At 29.0% G+C, this 21480-nt stretch overlaps 2 protein-coding genes and 1 long non-coding RNA gene across 11 annotated transcripts in view; 2 read left to right on the top strand and 1 right to left on the bottom strand.

The window, feature by feature from the left end:
* Positions 1-21480, bottom strand: part of LOC147808039 (uncharacterized) — a 94513-nt gene that overhangs the window by 57280 nt on the left and 15753 nt on the right. For 3 of the 9 annotated variants that reach the window (XR_015434669.1, XR_015434677.1, XR_015434674.1), the window contains exons 5-6: positions 11969-12081; positions 7156-7388 (exon numbers count right to left, since the gene is read on the bottom strand). The exons of 3 other annotated variants lie outside the window; for them this stretch is intronic. This is a non-coding gene — a long non-coding RNA (uncharacterized LOC147808039). Of the gene's footprint in view, positions 1-7155; positions 7389-11968; positions 12082-21480 lie in introns of those variants that run through there. 3 more of the 9 variants (XR_015434675.1, XR_015434679.1, XR_015434672.1) reach the window with 1 other exon arrangement.
* On the top strand, positions 2659-3084 carry LOC147808042 (transcription factor sox-3-like). The gene has a single exon (XM_087165885.1). It carries the CDS (start codon positions 2659-2661, stop codon positions 3082-3084), a length of 426 nt encoding a protein of 141 aa, XP_087022011.1.
* LOC147808041 (uncharacterized) lies at positions 3133-3624 on the top strand. The gene has a single exon (XM_087165884.1). It carries the CDS (start codon positions 3133-3135, stop codon positions 3622-3624), a length of 492 nt encoding a protein of 163 aa, XP_087022010.1.

Here is a 21480-nt window from a genome sequence, read left to right as displayed (position 1 = left end):
GCTCTAGTGATAATTAACTCTATAATCAACGTAGAAAAAAGAAATATTAAATTAATCGAAAACGGAATAAGTAATACAATAAAAAAGAAATTTCTGGAGGATGAAAAACAAAGTAATTAAACGCTCAAATATAAATAAAAAGTAATAAAAGCATGGTTGAAATGTATGGTAGGTTAAGTTAAAAATATAGAGAAATCATGAAAAATAATAAAGATTGATGAAAAGAAGAAGAAAATTATTAAAATAAAATTTTTTTTAAAAATAATATATATATATATATATATATATATATATATATATATATATATATATATATATATAAGTTCAAAATGAAGATAAAACAAAGGAAAATTACAGACACATGAAAAAAAAAGGGGGGGGGGAGAAAAATAATAAACATAACAAACAACTGGAAAAAAAAGGATAAAAATTTTTTAAAAATCCGCAAAATAAAAGATATAATCTTTCATCAACCCACACGATTATATTCGCAAAAAAGAGTGCTTTCTGATATTGTGTCAATATAGCTAAAGCAAAATATATTAATACAATAGTGTGAGGAGCACTCAAAAAAAAAATTATATATATACATATATATATAACGCCATTTGGGAACCGCTGGTCTAATCTAAACCACCGATACTCGTAGAGAAGTATAAAACAACAGAGTTCTGAATCAAGTAAGTAGTCAATTGTGATTCAGTTCTAAACTTGATGATGCATTTCAATAACATATTATTGCAGAATTCTTTACAAATAAAATTCTATTTTGAAATTTAAATAAATTGTTTTGCATCTGCATCACCTTAAAATTATAAAAAGCATTTATCTGCAGTAAGTTTAAATATTTCTTGAGGGAAAACTCCTTTAAAAATGGATTCCTAAAAACAAAACAAAAAATGTTCAAACGATGTTTTGTTGTCGGAATCAAAGAGGAATAACAACAAACACGGAACTTTACAAGGATCGATGTTAATTATAAACAAAATGATATTTCGAGAGCAAATTTGCAGCTTAGATAAAACTAGCCAAGCGCATACAATATTAAAAAATAAAGCAATTTGTAGAAGAGTTTGAGAATGCGCAAAACTACCTGACTTAAAAAGGTAATAAGAGTAGTGAACTGGAAAGGTCTGTCGACAAAAATAACTCCATAAAGAAATGTTCTGGTGAACTCTAACACTAGACTGTTGCGTCAATAATATATTTTTTTCAATTCAAATAAAAATAATAGTGTTCCAAAACAATTCATTTACTTAAGTAATTGTTAAGTAAAAATACTAAAACAATCTAAATCAAACGCATAACGATAAAAAGATTATTTAATAATTAAATATTAATGTTCTTGCTAAAATCTGAAGTGATTAACTTTTAAAAGAAATATCTCGAAACGCGAGGCACCTTTAATCCTTTTTGATGTTTAAATAAACAATTAATTATATTAATAAATATACTACAGATAAATATACTACATTAACTGATTAATAAATATACAACACAGATTTCCACCCTAGTTCCGTAATCAAATGTATATTTGGGAATTCAAATACTTTAATGTAAATTTAATCCAAATATTTTATTACAATACTATAAGTAACCAATGACGTGAAATGTACTAAAATCGGCGGTATTAGAACTTACCAATAATAAATATTTTATGCCGACTTTCTCCCTAGTTCTATTATCAAACGTATATTGGGGAAGTCAAGTAATTTAATTGAAATTTAATCCAAATATTTTACTACAATACTATAAATAACCAATGACTTGAAACGCAATAAAATTGGCTGCAATAGAACTTTTCCTATTTGTTTAATTTTTCTTTTTGTTTAAGCAAAAAAATAATTATATTACCCGATTAATAAATATGTTATATCGGATTTCACCCTAGTTTCGTTATCTTATGTTTCTTAGGAATTTCAAATATATTAATACTAAATTAATTCAAATATTTCACTATAATACTATAAATAACCAACGACTTGCAACGCACTAAGATTCGCTGTAGTAGAACTTTTCCTTTAATACTTTTTGTTTAAATAAACAACTAATTATATCACTCTTTAAATAAATGTCATAACGGCTTTCATCTTTGTTTTGTTTCTTGCGGATTTTATATATTTTAATACTAATTTAATGCAAATATTTTAACGAAATGATGTAGTAGAATTTTTGTACGCTGCAGTAGAATCTTTAAAATTAATTAGCGACAAATAATTAAGCACTAAAAAGTAATGAAGAAAATAGGCTCTTTTGTCTAAGGGATTTATGAAAAGTCAATATTATGCCAAAGCATTTTTAACTCTTTCTACATTGATTTGAAGGGACAAAAAGAGAAGAGAGAACTAACTACCATCACGTTTCTGATAAGCTGTTTTCTAACCCCACCCTCTCGTCGGCGGGAGACTTTCCGAGCAAATCCGGAATCTTTTCTTAGAAGTGTGAAGGTAAGACAGGTTCTGGGTATATCCCTCTTTATGATTGGTCAGCAGAATCCCCGCCCCCTAATTTACACTAGTTGCATTTGTTATTTCTCCGACGGCAGACGGTCTGAATATCGGTTTTCAAGAATAAAATAAAACCCAACTGCATTGGGGGAAAAAAAAAGAGATTTTTTTTTAGTTTTTTCTCTTTAAAATAGACATTAGGAATTTTGAAATGAATTTTCCTCATTTGTACAATACGGAAGGCCTTCAAATCAACGAGACTAATGATCATAGTGGTACAGTCCTATCTGTTAAAGAGAAGCAAATAGAAAGAATTCGTCGCCCGATGAACGCTTTTATGATTTGGTCGCGAGTTCAGAGAAGACGGATAGCTCGTGAGAATCCTCAACTGCACAATTCCGAAATCAGCAAAAGACTAGGTGCGGAATGGAAACAAATGGATGAAAACGAGAAGCGTACATTCATCAATGAAGCTGAACACTTGCGCCAAGAACATATACGACTGCATCCGGATTACAAGTATCGTCCCCGACGAAAACCTAAGCCGGCAGCAGCGATAGCAGAACCGGCCATGCCTAATGGAGTGCCTTACTACGCTGCCTTTAACCAAAGAACTTTCATGGCACCTCAAATTTGAATTTATGCTACTGAAAATCGTGCAGCTCTAGTTAATGCATCTCATCCCATGCATTTTCCTTCGTATGCTGCAAATGGCTATCCTGCCTCTTCTCCAGCATCGGTGGAATTTCAGCACAATCAAGTGCCTGGATCAGCGGCTCTTTACCATCGGATGCATTCCCAGTCAGTTAAACAGAGCATACTTAAACACGATTCGTACAATCCAAGTGATCAACATCATCAGAATAATTTAGTTCCATCTGTTACTTCTGCGCTTAATTTACCTCATGTAAACAATTTAGATATGTCTGCCATTTCAAGCTCTTACAGCGAGCCTTTGGGCTATAGTTCTCAAACTTACAATAGTGCAATGCTGACACCTCCTTCTTCAAATTCACCAAATGAGCACAATATTATTTCTCCAGGTCCCAGCATTAATCAAGAAATGGATAAACAAAACAGTAGTCCTAGTGCTCCACCTCAACAGGATCCATCATCTATGCCCATAAGTTCTTTTGATGTAGAGTTCCATTATTTCGAAGAGCTTCATATACCATAAAAATTCTTCAGCAGTGAAATATTTTACTGCCCAAGTTTTTTTTTCTTTCTTTTAATTCACATATATCATATTTAATCATGTATCTGTATGTAGTGTATATATTTTAATATCTGTACGAGTTATTCTATAATGATGCAGTTTGTATATATTTTACTGAAACACTTCAGCATTGTTTTGTGATACAGTTTTTGTGAAAACATTATTTTAATTTCTTAAAAAATTTTACACACATTTTTATAAATTTTAACCGCTGCGATCAATTTGTACATGTTTCATTAATATGTTTAATAAATTGATTTAATTGTATTTAATAGTTTTTACTTTATTCCCTTATAGTAACTTTATAAGTACAATCATTTAACTTTACAATATAGTAAAAAAAATTAAAAAATTTTATTTTTATATTTTTTTTTCTACCAAGTTTTAAAAAAAATCACCGTTTCCTGGTATTCGTAGAATACCAGGAAACGGTATTCTACGAATGGTCTGGTTTCCTGGTATTCGTTATTCATTTACGAAACTTTCGTTAACAGTTTTTTAAATTTACTATAGGTAACAAACAGTAAAGGCATATGCAGTACAAGATTCATAGAAAGAAATTAATAGCTAAAACTAGGATAGATAAATTTAAATATCACTTTTAATCACAACACACAAAGTAAAACGTAAACTAATTAATAATTCCTCAGCTCCGACTTAGTTATCCGTCTTTTGCGATTTTAGCAAAGAAAAATTGAAATTATAGAAATGGATTTATAAATGAATGTGTACGGTGTTTATGTTCACAGTATTTGAATGTTAAAAACTAGGTAAGGTGATTTTTTTCCATCCAAGAAATCATGATTTTAAAGGGATGTATTTTGCAATGCAAGTATTGCTTTTATTAGGAAATATTTTTCAATTTATTTACAATAAATTTTCCAATAGCTACAAAATTATATTTCATTATTACATAATTATTACAGTATAAATCTTCCAATATAGTAGAAGATGCTGATAGTAGATGATCAAGGAATATCTTAATGAATAACAACACCTTACCTACCTTTTCCCTTCCTGTCCTGATCGATTCCCTTGCCTTCTTCCATACCTTTACCATCAAGTGCAATGATAGCAGGGCTTTCCCGTTTTAAATGAAGTGTATGTTCTGTCCATCTCCATAAGACCGTATGCAGTATAGAACATAATGTTCTTATGGAATAAACTCATTTTAATGATCAATAAGCAATTATACTTAGAATTAGTGTCAGTGTAATAAAACATACATGCGATTCAAATTTATACAAATATTAACCCTGTTTCAAATGCAGTACATATATGTCCTGTCTATCTCCATGAAATAATATGCAATATATAGCATAATGTTCTAAAGAAATAAACTCATTTTAATGATCAATAAGCAGCTATACGTAGAACTGTTAGTGTCAATATAATAAAGCATAAATGCTTTTTAAATTTATACAAATATTAATCCATGTAAATAAAATGTATAACAAATACATATAATAACACTATTTTATCTCTTCGAAAGAAATCCGTAATTGGACGCAGTTTTGCCATTCAACTGAACATTTTCGGAATGGCGTGAGTGAAGTGTGTCTAAGGGCAAAAACTCCTTTAATTATTGTAACAATATTATTGTATTATAATTATTGTAACATAACTGTTAACAAGAACTGATGAATGTTTAAAATACCTCCAGACCTGTTTGGATCTGCAACTGGGCAGGAAATATCTATTGAAAAGTTTGTTTTATTATTTTTTTAAATGAAAAAGTGAAATTCATTCCGGTTGGTGAAACATTTCTTAAAATTTTTTTTTTTTTTTTTTTTCCCTCCACTTTTTTAATGCAATTAAAGCGAGAACTGCCAACAATAAATAATTCTTTAAACGATGAAATTTAAAATTGATTTCTTAACAATAATTCATTTCCATTAAATTTTATTCATATAAACAGGTTATTCGATTATTTTTTTTTCCAATGCCCACCTGTGTTAACATCCCTCAATTCAGGCATTTACAGGGCAGATTTGTAGGCCTCTCTTTCAGGGACACCATATTAGGTGGGCCAACGTTGCTCCCACAGTGAGGACAGATAGTACAGAGAAGGAAAGATCATCCATGCCTTTACCGAGATTTGAACCCAGAACCTTTCTGATGCAAGGGCAGTTCCCTAACCCCTACACAGGCCGGTTATTCGATTATCTGATATGCAATTAAGTGGGGACAACTGTATTGCTATTAAAAACTAGGAAATATTAATGTTAAAAGTACACAAATCAAATTGTGCTTAAATTATACATAAAAGAATTTTAGAATATTTAAAGAAAAGTATTATTTTTTTAAATTTATGAAATTTGTAACATTATGCATCCTTAAAATATATTTTCTGAACTTTTGTAGAATTAGAATAAACTTCCTAACTGATTCTGTACTAATAATCAAACTGTAAATATTTATTTTATGAACATCTTTAATATTGATACTATATGGATGTATTTATTTACATTTAAAAAGAGGGAATGATAAAAAAAACAACACTTTTATTTTAAAAAACCGTATTTCTTTAATATCTAAGTTTTACTTTTGTTTATTTATCGTCGTATTTTAATTTTTTATTCTATTTTAAGGTTAAATTATTTTGGATTATATTGTTTTTTAACTGAAGCTCATTCTTAAGCGTATGAGTGATTTTAAAATTTACGAAACTTTTGTTAGGAAAATTATATTTAGATTTATATATTTAATGTTTAATTGTGTAATTTTTGCATGTGAAACATAGTTAAATTGCTTAATTTAAAGTGGAAAAATATCTCCTAATAGTATTAATATATACGATTAAATGACTAAAAAATTTTGCTTCGAAGAACTTTTTAAAGAAATGCTAGAATTACTACAAGCATATATCTGAATATGTAGTTTAAAATTTGCTTTTAAATTGTAATTTCTGTTAAAAGTTGCAATCAAACATAAGAATTTACTCCTAGAAAAAAAAACTGGAATAAATTGTTCTATTGTGTATGGTTTTATTGTATGGTTCTATTTTTAAACTAGATTCTAAACTAGTATGCTTTAAACTAGTATGCTTCAAACAGTAAGTTACAAATTTTTTGCAAATATCTCATTGAAAAAAGTGCATACTTCGATGAAAAATTATTCTTATGGTGGTTATGTAGAAATTGGAGACAATATGGTGTGTCCTTGGTCAGTGTCAGCCCAAAACACTTGTGGTTACACGTTCCTATATTTCTAGTACGTACCTGTACAACATACCTGTATATAAAATTTATTAAACGCTTTATTTACAAATCATTGAAAAAATATCAAAAATTCGTAAATTTTTTTTTCTTTATAAAGTTATAGTTATTATACAGTTTGACAATTTTTTTTTTAAACTTTCAATATTATTTTCTAATTATTTCAATGGAATTTTTAATTTGGGACTTAAAAGTAGTGTCGGGATTTCGTACATAATTGATGATACTTTAAGGGCAGAAATTATATCATAAAAAAATATAAGGAATGACCAAATACTTTCGCATATTTTTATTTTTAAAGATTAATTAAAAACATTAAAAAGTGAACTACATTTATAATGAAATAAATTTAAATTTGTTATTATTATTCGCAATGGCAATATTTTTTTTCTTGTAATTATGTATTTTGTATTCAAATGTATCAGGATCTGATGGAATTTCATTTCACACAATTTTAATTTTTTTAAATGTCAAGATTAACTGTCAAGCCTTATCTTCTGGACATATCTGCAAAAAAAATAAACAGAAGAAAATTATAGTCTACCGTAGTGAAGAAAGCAAACTATGCACATAAAATAACTCAATAATATTTTTAATAAAATTTATAAGTTGTTGATCGTATGAATATAAAATCCACCGGGATTTTAAATTCCCAAGTTAACACATTACAAAATTCTTAAATGAAGTTGAACATTTGATATTTTGCTTCATAACTTGTTGTTGAAATGTTCATAAATTAAGTAAAATGTTAATAAATCAGAATGTGAAAAATTTATGAGAAATTTAGCAATAATACTAGAAATTAACAGCTAAACAGTTCCATAAGTATATTCAGCTCCAAATAACCACGAACTGCCAACTGATAATGATAAGTCCTGCCAGACGAGTCTTGTAGGGTTATTTCATTTTATAACCATCGTTGAATATCTGGCCCAAGTTTGAGTTTACGACTACCAATGATGAACTCCATAGTCTTGTAATTTTGAACTCAACCCAGTAGACAAGGGAACTCTTGGATCAAGTATCGGAAGAAATTTGCCTTCGAGGAAGACTTTTTTGATGGAACTAAATCTCATTTGTGTTGCCTGGGGAGGAAAAACTACGAAATACCCCACGGTTAGCCTGACGGCAAAGGGACTTTAACCCATGATCCGTCTACTGTGCATCTGAATAAAAATTTCATTAAAAAAATGCAGCATAAATAAAAGGTTTTCTTTGGTGAAAAATATAGCTAGCAAGAAATGGACACTTCAAATATTGTAAAAAAAAAAATTTGAAACGTATAATTTCTATTTCTTGTGATAGTTTTTAATTGTATCCGTCTTTTAAATGCAGCCTTATTTTCTTTCTTTCTTTTTCTGAATTATATTCTAGGAAGTAAGTTCGTACATGCTTTCTCGTGGTCGGTCCTACACACGCTCCTGTCAACACAATTATATTTATGAAGAATTTAAAATTAATTTCTAATTTCGCCTTTTGTGAGAATTAAAGCTATATATGGGTGATTCTCACGAAACATGACAATTCGGACCAAAAATTTCTTCAAATTTAAAGTCTTCAAAATAATCAAAAAATTTTTTTTTATACTTCTTTAGTTACAATTAATACTATCTTACATACAGCAGTGTAGTTTATTGATATTTGTTCGAGAAAAAAAATAAAATAGAAATTCACCAAATCTTGTATACCAGTAAAATGACATTATAGCTTAGAAGTTCAAAAAACAGTCATTTTAAGTCAATAGTGAGTAACTTAACTTAAGCCTTTATGTTAGATGGACCATAAGTTGCTTAAATTAATTCTTTTTGTCCACGGTAGAAAGAATCAAAAAATTTTTTATTGCTGATATGTACAGAATAAAATTTTTTATAATAATTAATCATTAAATAAATAAATAACTTTGATTACATCCAAGCATATTACAATCATTCATAAACTTGATAATAGGTTAATATTTGCTTTCCCTCCTTACAGTATTAGCAGTTTAAAAAAAATTCTGATAACACTTCAATGTCCTGGCATTCATAAGCCAGGAAAATGACAGCTTGGATAATGACAAATTCGCCATTTTATAGCATATAACTTTATTTTAATTTAATATTTTTGCCTAAGACGTTTATATTCTGCAAAAAACAACTAGATTTCTCAAAATTACTCAGATAAATCTATGTAGTTTATGTTATTAATGATTTCAAGAAGCCAGGAAAATGACAACACAAAAACCTACTCACCTTGAAAAATTTTTTGAAATAGATTTTGACCCAGAAAAATTGGTTCTTTATTCATGCAACAAGACATGTTCATATAGGAGGGTATCTAATCAATCTATTAACATAAGATATTGATTACTGGCTGGCTCTATCTACTTCAGTTATAAACCACTAAATAAAAGTAGCCAGGATAATGACAGATTTTCTTGGGACAAACAAATTATTGACAGAAAAAATTAATTTAAACGAAGTTTTTGTAAATAATACCCTCTGCGTGTATTCTAGAGATGCTTACACCGGTTGAGATTAAAAAAATTAGATATTGAAAAATTGATGGGAAGTTTTGAAGCTAGTTATTATTGGAAACATTGTTTGGGACACGCCAGGAAAATGATATTTTGATATTCAATTAAATTTTTTAACTATACAAAACAGTCAATGCTAGTGCGAAGACATTTTAAAATGCTATCAGCAATGCTATTTATTATTTTTTTAAAAAAAGTTACTTTATTATTATAGTATTAGATCTTGGTGCAAGGGACAGTGAATTGTAATGTTTCGTGAGAATCACCCATATACCAAGTTATTGGTATATCTCTTTATAAACGCATTGAAATATAATTTCAAGAAGATATAAGCATTTATTTAAAGGCTTATTATTTTAAGCTGAGGTGGTGGAAAGCACAACGGGAACTTTTTAGGAAATATCTCAACCTTAGGCAATCTCAACCTCTGCCCGACAAGGGGTCAAGTCTCCCCCGACAGGGGGGCTCAAGCAAATTAATTCAAAATATTTAAATTAAAACGAATTTTATGCTTTGCATTTTTTTCTCACATCATTTTTTTCAAGTGTGTTTCTAAGAATCTAAAATCACTAATATTGATACCATAATTTGCAGATTCCTATTAATGTAAATTTAAATCTAATTTTTTCTTCTTTCTGTTATCGATGTATTTTGTACTGTGTGGTGCAATTTACCGTACATTGTAAGCGTAAAAATTACTTCTGTAATGAAGAAAAATAGTTGTAGCAGTAACAAAAACAAAACTTTTATACGCTTCTTAGTCTCATAATGCAAAAATTATTCGTTAATAAAAATTTTTAATTTCATGCACATTTTAAGAACATTTTGATATAAAATGTTATTTTTATATGCATCGATTGGCTTTTGAATCACTTAAATGTTTTGAAAATAAAGTTTTAGTACATTTTTTGCATCCACATATTCTATCTAAAGATATCATGCCCCGTTTTGAACGAACTTCGAAATGGTTATGCCCATAAAATTGTAAAATTCGAAACTTTTTTAATTGTCACATAGTATAATTTTACGGACAAAAAAAAGGCTATTTTAATCAGGGGACTCGATGTTGATATATATTGTAAATAAATACAAAGGAACTTTTAAAATTTCTCCTCGCGATTCCTTTTTCTTTTCAAAGATGCTTTTAAAGTGAACATCTATGTCCGGCAAAATGCTAATTTCTCCATTTGAGAAAAAGAGTAAGTCCATCGGCTTAAAATATAAGATTCAAACAATATAGCTTAAATTTGTAATTATTTTTCAATTTCAAAAAATTCGAAACAAATTTTATTGCATTTTTCGAATCTTTGTACCCTTCCTAATGTTTGTCTAAAACGATTTCTCGGTACCTAACTTCGTTTGGAAGTTATACCCAGGGATGAGAGTAGTCAGAAAGTAAAAAAGAGGAAATCCAAAAAACAAAAAAAAAGAAAGAAAAAAAAAGAAAAAAAAAAAATATATATATATGTAAACAAAAATTTGACAAAAAGTGCGATTTTTAAACTTGTAAACCATGTGAATATAAATCCCGATATGAGACTTTTAAATCACGTAAATATGAAACTCTACATCGAATTTAAAAAATGCGAAAATACAAATCATGATTTTTTAATTTTTTGATCACGATGCATAATTTTTAAATCGCGCGATATTACAACCACAAAAACGAATCACGATATTGGATTTTAAGCTCACGTGAATACGAATTGCTACATAGGGCTTTAAAAGCTCGTAAATACAAATCGCGATATTGATTTTTTAAATCTCGTAAGTAAGAATCGCACTGTACAATATTTAAATCACCTGAATAAGAATCGCAACGTTCAACTTTTAAATCAGGTAAATACGAAAATCGAGATTTGATAATAAAATCGAGATTTTAAAAATGCATAAATACAAAACACGATATTGGATTTTTAAATGTCGTAAATAAGAATCATAATATACGATATTTAAATAGCGTAAATAAGAATCGCAATGTGCAACTTTTAAATCAGGTAAATACGAAAATCGATGATTGATATTAAAATCGCGTGAATAAAAATCGAGATCTGAATTACGAAAATACGAGCTATCCAGCCGACGGATAAAAAATACGGAAAATCTTATTTTCTGTGCGTGAAATCGGAGAAAATAGCTAAAATAAGTAAAAATGCGGAAGGGTTAGCAGGTAGGGCGTAGATTGAATTTTCTGTTTATCTTTGAAAATCGTAAATAAATATAATTATTTTACTTCAATGACTGAATTTAAAAAAAACGGGATACTTATTTAAAAAAAACGAAACTTTTAGAGAATCGGAGTTTTTGATAAAAAGGCTGAAATTCGAGAGCCAAAAAAAATCTCATCCCTGTATAAAGGTCAACCAGTTTTATCCCAAGGAAATGATTTTTAGAGAAACTTCAGAGGGAGGAAAAGGGACTTCAACAATTTCCCTCCGCGGAAAATTAAATTCCTCATAAAACATTTTAACTTGGGCAAAAAATTTTCAGCGGAAATTAGCGGGAAAAATGGAAAAATCTGAAAAAAAAGCGGAAATCCGCGAATCCGCGGAAGAATCTCATCCCTGTATACCGGAAAATAGAGAGTCGTCGCTAAGCAGGTAGAAAGGTCCGTTCTGCCGGATTAAGAGGGGTGACATTCTTTTTGTGTCTCATCCATTCTGTTGACGGAGAAGGTATATGGACCTGGAATTGCAGAGAATAAAGGTTAGTCATTACTAATTTAATAATTTACTAGATTGAACATAAGTCAAAACTTTGAAAGCGTTTTTCTCAAAACGCTGTTTTTTGACCTGGCCTAACGTTTTTCTCATTATCTATACAACGAAATAAGCTGTTCTTTATTTTAAATTATGTAAAAATATATTCTTTAGAAAGTAGCATAGAATTTTTTTGATATTTTTATATTTCGATTTTATATTAGTATTTTAATGAATATTTTTTTAATTAAAAACTTAACTTTTTTTTTAAGTTGCCGCCATGTTGGTAATTTTGCGAATATCAAAAAACCGCTATGCTACTTTTTAGATAATGTCTTTATGTTTCAGAAAATCTAAACAAAATCGTTTTCCTATGTTTCAGGACTTCTAAGTCCATGAGGGCAGCGAGGTGCTACTTTTTGATGACCAGCCACACATGGAGCTGCCACCAACTTATTTTTTATTATTTTGTAAAAGAAATTTTTTTTAAAATAGACTTAAATTGTAGCTAAATAACATGAAAAGAACAAGGAGTCTCTGCATTGTCTCTATTACTTAAAAAAAAAAAATTCAAGAAATATTTTACCATCTCAGGGTGGGGTCCCCTCTTAACTAACTTACATTTTTAAAAAAAATTCCCACACATGGCTGCTGTTTCTCTGCTATGTTATCGATTCTCTGGAAAGCGGAAAGCACACTTTCTACCAATATTTCTGTTTCGCCCTGCAAAAGCTTTTTACATCTTGACATACGCCTGCAACGAATAATCTTTCACTCAGTTAATTGATTATTGTTTACCTTATGTCAACGCGAAACATTGTTTCCTCTACGATTTAAATTCGCTTTTGCTTTCATAGTTACGAATTTTAAGCCACAAATAATGGACACTAAAAATTAAGAAGTTGGGGACCAAATTTCGAAAAATAAGATTTCTTTTTTATTTCTCAGAACTTATTTGACCGATTTTGTTTAAATTTTGTATTTTGACATTTAAAATTGCAAATGATGAAAAAATTTTACACCTTACATTTCTCGACAGTGAAATGTCGACAGTGACAGTGAAATGACTAGAAATGTTTAGTAAACATTTATTATTACTTAAATAAAGTTTTATAATAAAGTTAAATGTTTACTAAAAGTTTCATTTCGCATGAAATTATCTTTAGAAAAACGAATAGGAATTGATTGATCTGATTGGAATTGTATGCAAAACTTTTTCAATTCGCTTAAAAAAAAAACAAATTTCGAAAAATAAGATTTTTTTTTTTTATTTCTCAGAACTTATTTGACCGATTTTGCTTAAATTTTGTATTTTGACATTTAAAATTGCAAATGATGAAAAAATTGTACACCTTACATTTCTTAAGTTTCTCGACTTCCCTTAAATAAAGTAATAATAAATGTTTACTAAAAGTTTCATTTTGTATGAAATTATCTTTAGAAAAACGAATAGCAATTGATTGATCTGATTGGAATTGTATGCAAAACTTTTTCAATTCGCTTAAAAAAAAATTGGGATACAGTGAAATACGCAAAAACTAAACTTAGCTTTAAAGGGTCCTAACTTTCAAGCGCGTTCCTGAAAAAACTATTAAAACAATATTTGTAGATTGAAACTACTTTATTTTGGGGGTCAGAAATCCGAATCCGTCGAAAAAGGGTATGTTTAATCGGATAACGTTTTTATATCTAATTTCCGAACTTAAAATATCGTTCGGACTAATTAATTAGTATATTTGATGTCACCCTCTCGAACCATTTCTAGGACTCATTCTTATGAGTCCTAGAACATGAAGATCCGAACTTAAGATTAAAATTTATTCCGGTGGGTTCATTTATTTTTTTGCGCACTGTACATTCATTTGAAGTATATGTCAATATTGCTAATAATAGTAAAAGAATTTTTATTTTTTATATAGTTTCTGTATAAAAAAGAAAAATTATTTTGCTATTATCAGCAATTTAGCTGGTGATTATCCATATTTATATGCTTTGATAATTTTAAGGATTGAAAGAGGAAAATAAGGTGAAATGATGCTCACTTTCAATATTAATATCAGATGTAAAAAAACTTCATTTTGTCCTCTTTTGTTAATTTCATAGTAATTGCACAGTAATAGCTTCGAAATAATAGCTCAATGATAATATCTCAATCTCGTCATATCTCAAGAACGTTTTGCTTTTTGATTGAATCGAAAAAACTTTCATACAATTGCAAAAATTCGTTTTTCCAAAGGTAATGCCATGCAAAAAATATAGTTTTAAATAGTTATAAAATATTTAATATTTTTTATATTTATAATATGCAGTGGAAAAATTCTGAATCCCGATTTTTGAAATCCCCGTGAAGTAAATGGCGACTGATGCACGTTAAATCTGTCGAGTCGCAAAGTCCTCCATGTTCCCATAACAAATCAATACCTCTGGGGGTACTTATCCAGGAGTTTCCTTGCCTTCTGGATTGGTTCAAAATTACAAGGCTACGGAGTTGAACATTAGTAGTCGTAAACCCGAAAATTGGGGCGGTTGTTCAACGACGGATAAAATAAAATAAAATAGCAAGATATACAAATTTTTATATAATTTTATGGAAGGTAATTTTAAATTGTGAAATACAAAATTTGAATGAAATTGGTTGAATAATTCAAGATAAATAAAATTTTAAGCAAACTAACTTTTTTAAAATTTGATAACTCAGAAACTAATTGATCGATTGCCCTGAAAGTTTGTATTTTGAAATTAAACGGATATAAAAATATGTAGAACATACAATTCAATATATTTTACTATTATTTAATAAACTAATAAAAAATAACAAATAATTATTTAAAATTATTTTTGCTTAAAAATTTGAGTATAAAATGTTTTTTGTAATTTTATGCAAATTTTTTTCAATACACTCAAAAAGTTCTTGAGATAATGGGCTATAATTGAAGAGTGAAGTTGAAATTAAAGGACCCAAACTTTCCAACTCCCTCTTTGCCATAACTTCCGACCATATCTTCCAGATTGCGGCTGTTTCCGCATTTTGAAAATTAAAAATCTATAACTCTAGACAAACTTGTATGTTTATCCAGAACAGAATGAGCTTTTCTGTTCATTTTCGTAACTTAAAATATAGTATTGACTCTATGTGCGTGAAAATATGATTAAATCAAAAGTAATCAAGGTGTTCCCTTTTTCCATTTCATGCACTGTACATAAATGTCCATTTCATGCACTGTACATAAAGTCAATGAGAATCTGTCATGTTGATTAATATATATTTTAAGATATTGAATGCGAACAGTTTAATTGTTTTTCTGAATCAATCAACAATCTTTTTACAACTAAGAAAATGATAAAAAAATAATAAATTTAAAATATTTTGTTGCTGACCATGCCCGACAGGGGTGCAATTGCCCCCCCCCTTAACCCCCTACTGGCGCTATGGCGGAGGTTTTTCGCCATCAGTAGCCACCAATATTCGTATAATGGAAAATAACTTCATGATTCTTCATTTTTGGCCATTAATGAATGGATTAAACAATTAACAATCTCCAGGAAAGAATATACAAATTGTTTAGTGAAATTTAGATTTTATTAAGCATAATTAGTGATATAGAATGTACACTCTAACATCATCCAAAAAAAAAGGAAATCTCCTAAAGGGATCAAATCCAATATTCTCATACGGAGAGATTACAAGCAAGAATCTCATTTCTGACGGTTGGAAATTGAGACTGGGGAGGCGAAAATTGGGACTTGGGAACAACTTTGTCTTCCAGCAAGACAACGACCCAAAACATACAGCTAAGATTGTTAAGGCATGGCTACTCTATAAAACGCTTAAACAGCTCCATTCGCCGCCACAGTCCCCAGACTTTAATCTCATCGAGCACCTCTGGGAAGAAGTTGATAGGAGAGTTTGGGAGCAATCGGTAACAAGCAAAGGAAACCCTAAAGAAGGCAATAGAGCTTGCCTGGTCTCAAATTACACCTGAGACGACAAAAAATCTGGTTATGTCGATGCCAAACCGAATTCAGGCAGTTGTTACTTCTAAGGGAGGTCCTACAAAGTATAAATGTTACATTTTTTGGCATTTAATTCTGAAAGTTTGCATTGTTCTGTCTCTGTATGTAGACTTTTGGGACTATATAATTTAATATGTTGTTAATTTTTGTCATATTTTAACGAATTTGTTCATAATTTTTTTTGTTAGATACGAGTTATTATCCAAGATGTTAACGAAAATAAAGTTGTATATTCACAAATATGAGTAAAGTGCTTGATCTGCGAATATTAGCGGGTGTATTTAGACTTTTGTGGCTGACTGTAAATTGCATTGGATTCCAGCAAAAACAAATCTGTAGGTCCAGCACCACAAAACTGGTGCACACCAGCTGCTAAAGCGACTGGTCAGTGCCGGCTCTAAGTCACTTACAACTGTACTGAAGTGAATACTGGCCAGCAGTATTCAACCCAGCACTCGTCATCTAAAAAGCGCAGGGTGAGTGATTGCCCGATATTTTCCAGCAGAGGGTAATCAATGAATCAACAATTGAGGGCAGCAATTGATATGCATCCAGCAGCATATAAATTGCTGCCTTCCCTTCAGTCTATTGAGGTTTACTGGAGGTCATTGATCTAGTTACAAGGGTAATAAAAATCCCCAAATCTAATTATTTTTTATTTAATTCAATTAATTAACAATTAGCTAAATTATTATTTAGGCATCTAATACATATGTTTTATATGATATTATTTAGGCATCTAATACATATACAATAGAAATGAAAAGTTTACATAGATATTAATAAAACTGCTTACATCTCTGAAAAAATTTTTTTTCTTCAATTTTTTTTTCATTTATTTAGTTTCTTTTAAACTAAAAATTTTTGTTAAATACTCCATTACTAGGCCTACTACAAAGTTCTCCCTTGGAATAAAAAAGGGCAAGGTGCTTCCTCGCACAAAAAGGTACATAGAGTTTTGAAAAGGCTCGTATTTAACAACGTAAATATTTAACAAAATGTGTACCGTTATGTAATAGTTGAATTTGACTGTTAAACTGTTGACAACGACTGTTAAATCACCATCATATACTATTTTACATGTGTATTTTAAAAAGTAGTTCTCACCCATTATCAAAATTAGAGAAAAATTTATAGTTTATGGAAGAAAAAAAAAATAAACATGCTATATTGCACAAAAAATTTTTTTTCAAAAAAAAAAAAAAAAAAAAAACAATTGCTAAACGTCCAAGCTTTTTCGATAATTTAAACTAAAAATTATGAAAAAAATAAATATTTAAAGGTGCATCTATTTAAAAAAAAAAAAAAAAAAAAAAGAAATATTTATTTCAAAATTTTTTTTAAATCCCTTAATAAATTTATTGATGCACCCCCTACCAAAGAGAGAAACTATTAAAAATGTAATCAGTTGAGAAAAATCCTAACAAAGTAAATACTTGTAATGGTATCAGAATCAAACCTGTGAACACGAATAATTTTAAAAGTGTGTAATTATTTTCACATTTAATTTTTTTAATGGAATATTAACATAAAGACAATGATAATACCCCAAAAAACTTAAATAAATCTTGTAATAAACTAATATAATTAAAAGTGTTAAATTATTCCACTTATTCTATTTACATTTTTCTTATTATTTCATTATTGTAAGCACACATTCCATATCGAAAGGATTGATACATATAGTGGATCGAAAATCAATATTTTGCTAAGACAGAAACAAAACCATTATATAAACTTGTCAACGAATTAGTGAACAGGAAAGCAAAATGGAAGAAACCAAAACCTGTTCGATTGCCGGAAGAATATGCACTTAGGCTAGTATTTTGTTTATACTCTAGATTTAAGTTTTGTAACTAGTTTCAAAATTTCCTCTATGTATGAAAACTTGCATCGAAATCACCAGTGTGTTTGAAAACAAGTATTAAAATTGCCAGTCCGATTTCATACTGATTTCCAGCATGCTTGAAAGCTTAAAGTAAATTTTCAGTATGGATCCATCAGGTTTTAAAATTTCCGGTATAGTTTTATACGGAGTTTTTTATTTCCGGTTCTGGTATAATTTTTTTTTTTTTGCGGATTTGATTTTATTTACTTTAGTTGTTTCATCCATAGAATAATTTTCATAGAACGTTTGTGCTTTCATTAATTTTTCCAATGATTAGCTTTATCACGAAGGAACGAAATATAACATTTAGAGCCATATTGAAACTGATAGTTTTAACAGCAATATTTTACAACAGTTTCTTACATTCTATTGGTCTAAACGTTTTGTGCGATATTAACTGTAGTGAGAAAATTTTTTTTATTTTTTTCTGCCAAAATTCCGAGAGGGGCAAAAGTGGAAAGTTTTAAATTTTTTTCTGAACTTAGTCATTTTGCAGGAGTATATGGTGTGATTATAAATGTGATTAATATGTATTGCAAATAGTTCAAGGGATTTGCTGTTTATCAACGCAGTAAACATAGCCGTACACCATTCAGTACAATTGAGAAAAATCACGAGTTTGAAAATGAAGTCAATATTACGAAATTACGTATTAATGTAACTATGGTGTCAATGATATACGAATTTGTATTAATTTTACGAAATGTATTATATTTTTTTACATATTTATTGTGCATGACCAATGGAATTTATTGTAAATTAATTCTATTGAAGATAGAATTAATTGTAAATTTGTTGGGTTTTAAGTTTTTTTTTATTAAAATTCTCTACAGACTTACACTTCTTTTTAAAAATAGTAATTATTGCAATTGTTTAGATTTTAAAATGTCAACAACTCCTAAATTGCTGTAGTCTTAGTCTTTTTTAAACCTAATTCGCAGCTATTTGTTTAAGGAGAAATAATAATAGTATTAAAAAAATAATTTGTTTGGAAGAAAAAAGAACTATTTAAATGTACTTAGTTAGAATACTAATGCCCCGCAGTGGACTGATCGTTAAGACACGGTTCCCAGTAGAACACCGAAGTCAAGCATCACTGGCTGCGGTCAGTGTGCGGGTGGGTGGCCACTTGGATCAGTCTACGAAAGGATCGAGGGTGTGCGGTATTGGTCCTCGTTAAACTGTTCTACCGTAAAGTGCTCGACTTCGCGCGCAGGTTGTCGGGCTACCGAAGCGGGGGTGCCATCCTCTCCGCAGAGGATCAAAATTGTAATGGTATGTCTTCGGATCATCCTATGGGATGTTTCCCAGACCGTCGCCATTAGCCCAATGTGCAGCTCTAGTGCGACGTAAATAAAACTAAAACAACTAGAATATTAATTATGGGGTGTTTAAGTATTGTGTAAGCACTTAACAGGGGGATTGTAGCTTGTTTATTTTTCGCTGACATGGTTGGTAGCGCACTGATATACAAATATATTGATTTCAAGATATACAAATTCATATTTTTCAATAGTTACAGAATACAATTCACAACAAAATTATGGAGAAAAAATTAAATACTTCCCATGTATGAGTAGCATTAAAAAAAATATATAACTTAAATCGCTTATTCATGATTTCTAGCGATTTTTTTTTTCGTCCTTCAAATGTTACGTAAGCACGTAATCATTTAAAGCACGTAATCATTTTTTGCAAAGAATTTCAAAAATGTTTCGGTAAAATAAAAATAAATTTTTTTTTAAAAAAAAATAATTTTTTTATTTAAATTTTTTAATAAAAAATACATTTATTTACCTTCAAAGCGCATTATATAAATCTTGAGCAATTTTAAAAATTTTTCTTTTCTAAAAGGAAAAAAAAATGTTTTTTTTGCAAAGAATTTTACTTATTTTGAAGAGAAAAAAAACTTGAAATAAAAAAATTACAAATTTTATTATAATATAATATAACTTATACTGCACATTCAATTATTTTTTACTAGCTCAAAGATCACAAAGCTATCTGAATCCTTGTGTTTGCTTTGTTTATGTTTGTGCTTTCAAAACGCGTTTCTATAGAGTAATACAATTTTAAATCAATGGTAATTTAAACAAATAAAAAAAAAATTAAAATCAATAGATAAAATTTCTTTTTCGTGAAAATCCATAAAAAATTTGATATTAAAATTATATTTGATTTTAAAATTATATTATACGATTATATTATAATATTCTTCCGAATTTAGAAATAAATTAATGTCCATAACTTTCAAAATTAAAAATAATTAAATAAATAACAACAATTTTACAAAAACATTAAAGAACATAAGAATATTATTCAATAAAATTTTAGGTTACTTTGAATTTTCGATTTCCTAGAAATGCACTTTTAAATCGTTACTTTTTTTGTTTAGAACTTGTACTTTTTAAAATAAGAACTTTTTACTCGCTACATTTTTTTAAAAATACTTGTACTTTTACTCGTTACTTTTTAAAAGTAACGTTGCCATATATGGTAAAGTGTTAATTGCTCGTTTTCTTTCGTAATTTATTGTCGGTCCCTCAAAACTTATAAAGCTTTAAACCTTATTGCTAGGTCTGAAAAATTATTTGAACTAAACACCTCTACAGTTACAAAATAGTCCTCTAAATATTTCTTAAGAAATTTAAAAATATGTCAAGAACTGTGTTTCTTCCACTATTGTAGGGTAGTGTACATACATCTTATTATATCTCTTGAAATAAATTCGACTTGGGCTTTATCAGGTACACAATCTTATATGCAACTATACAACGGAGTTTTGAAAATTTATTAACTCTTTATTTATTAAATAACTGTAAAAATATCAAAAATATGTAAAAACAATTTTCCTTGTTCAGTAATGGCTATTTAACTTTTAGACAAATAGTTTTTTTTTTTTTAAATATTCAATGTTACTTTTTGGTTCTTTCAATAAAATTTTTAATTAGATGATACTTGTAGAGTAGAAGTTATATATCTTAAAAACATAAATGAGCAACAAAATATTTTCACATATATTTTTTTATTTCTAATTATCAATTCAAAACAATAAAATAAAAAGTATATTTATAATGAAATTGGTTAAAATTTTGGTTAATTGCAGGGGTCGAAAAACCGCCCGTCCTCGGCGGTCAAAAATTACCCGTGGTCAACAAATTCCTCGAATCCGACGTCCGCGCGGACGGCCATTTTTCCCGTTAATGTTCGTGATACATTCTCAATTTTTGTTATCTTACAAGAGTCTAGCGCCTCACGTCTAAAATGAACATGTAATCTAGAAATACAGCAACCTACTGCGCATGGTGGAATTTATGTTTTCTCTGTCTGGGAGTACTGCTGCGGTTCAATATTCAATGCAAAAATATTAAAATCAAACTTCTTTAGGATAATAGCAACTTACCGACTTATTTTTTCAGTCCCATTAATAAGATAAAATTTTCTAACCTCAAACAGCCCGTTGACAGTCAAAGTAGTTGGGGT

This window comes from Parasteatoda tepidariorum, chromosome 6 (assembly GCF_982258835.1).
Source record: "Parasteatoda tepidariorum strain Cologne lab strain chromosome 6, Ptep-v5.0, whole genome shotgun sequence".
NCBI lineage: Eukaryota > Metazoa > Arthropoda > Arachnida > Araneae > Theridiidae > Parasteatoda > Parasteatoda tepidariorum.
This window is presented reverse-complemented; position numbering and strand designations above follow the sequence as displayed.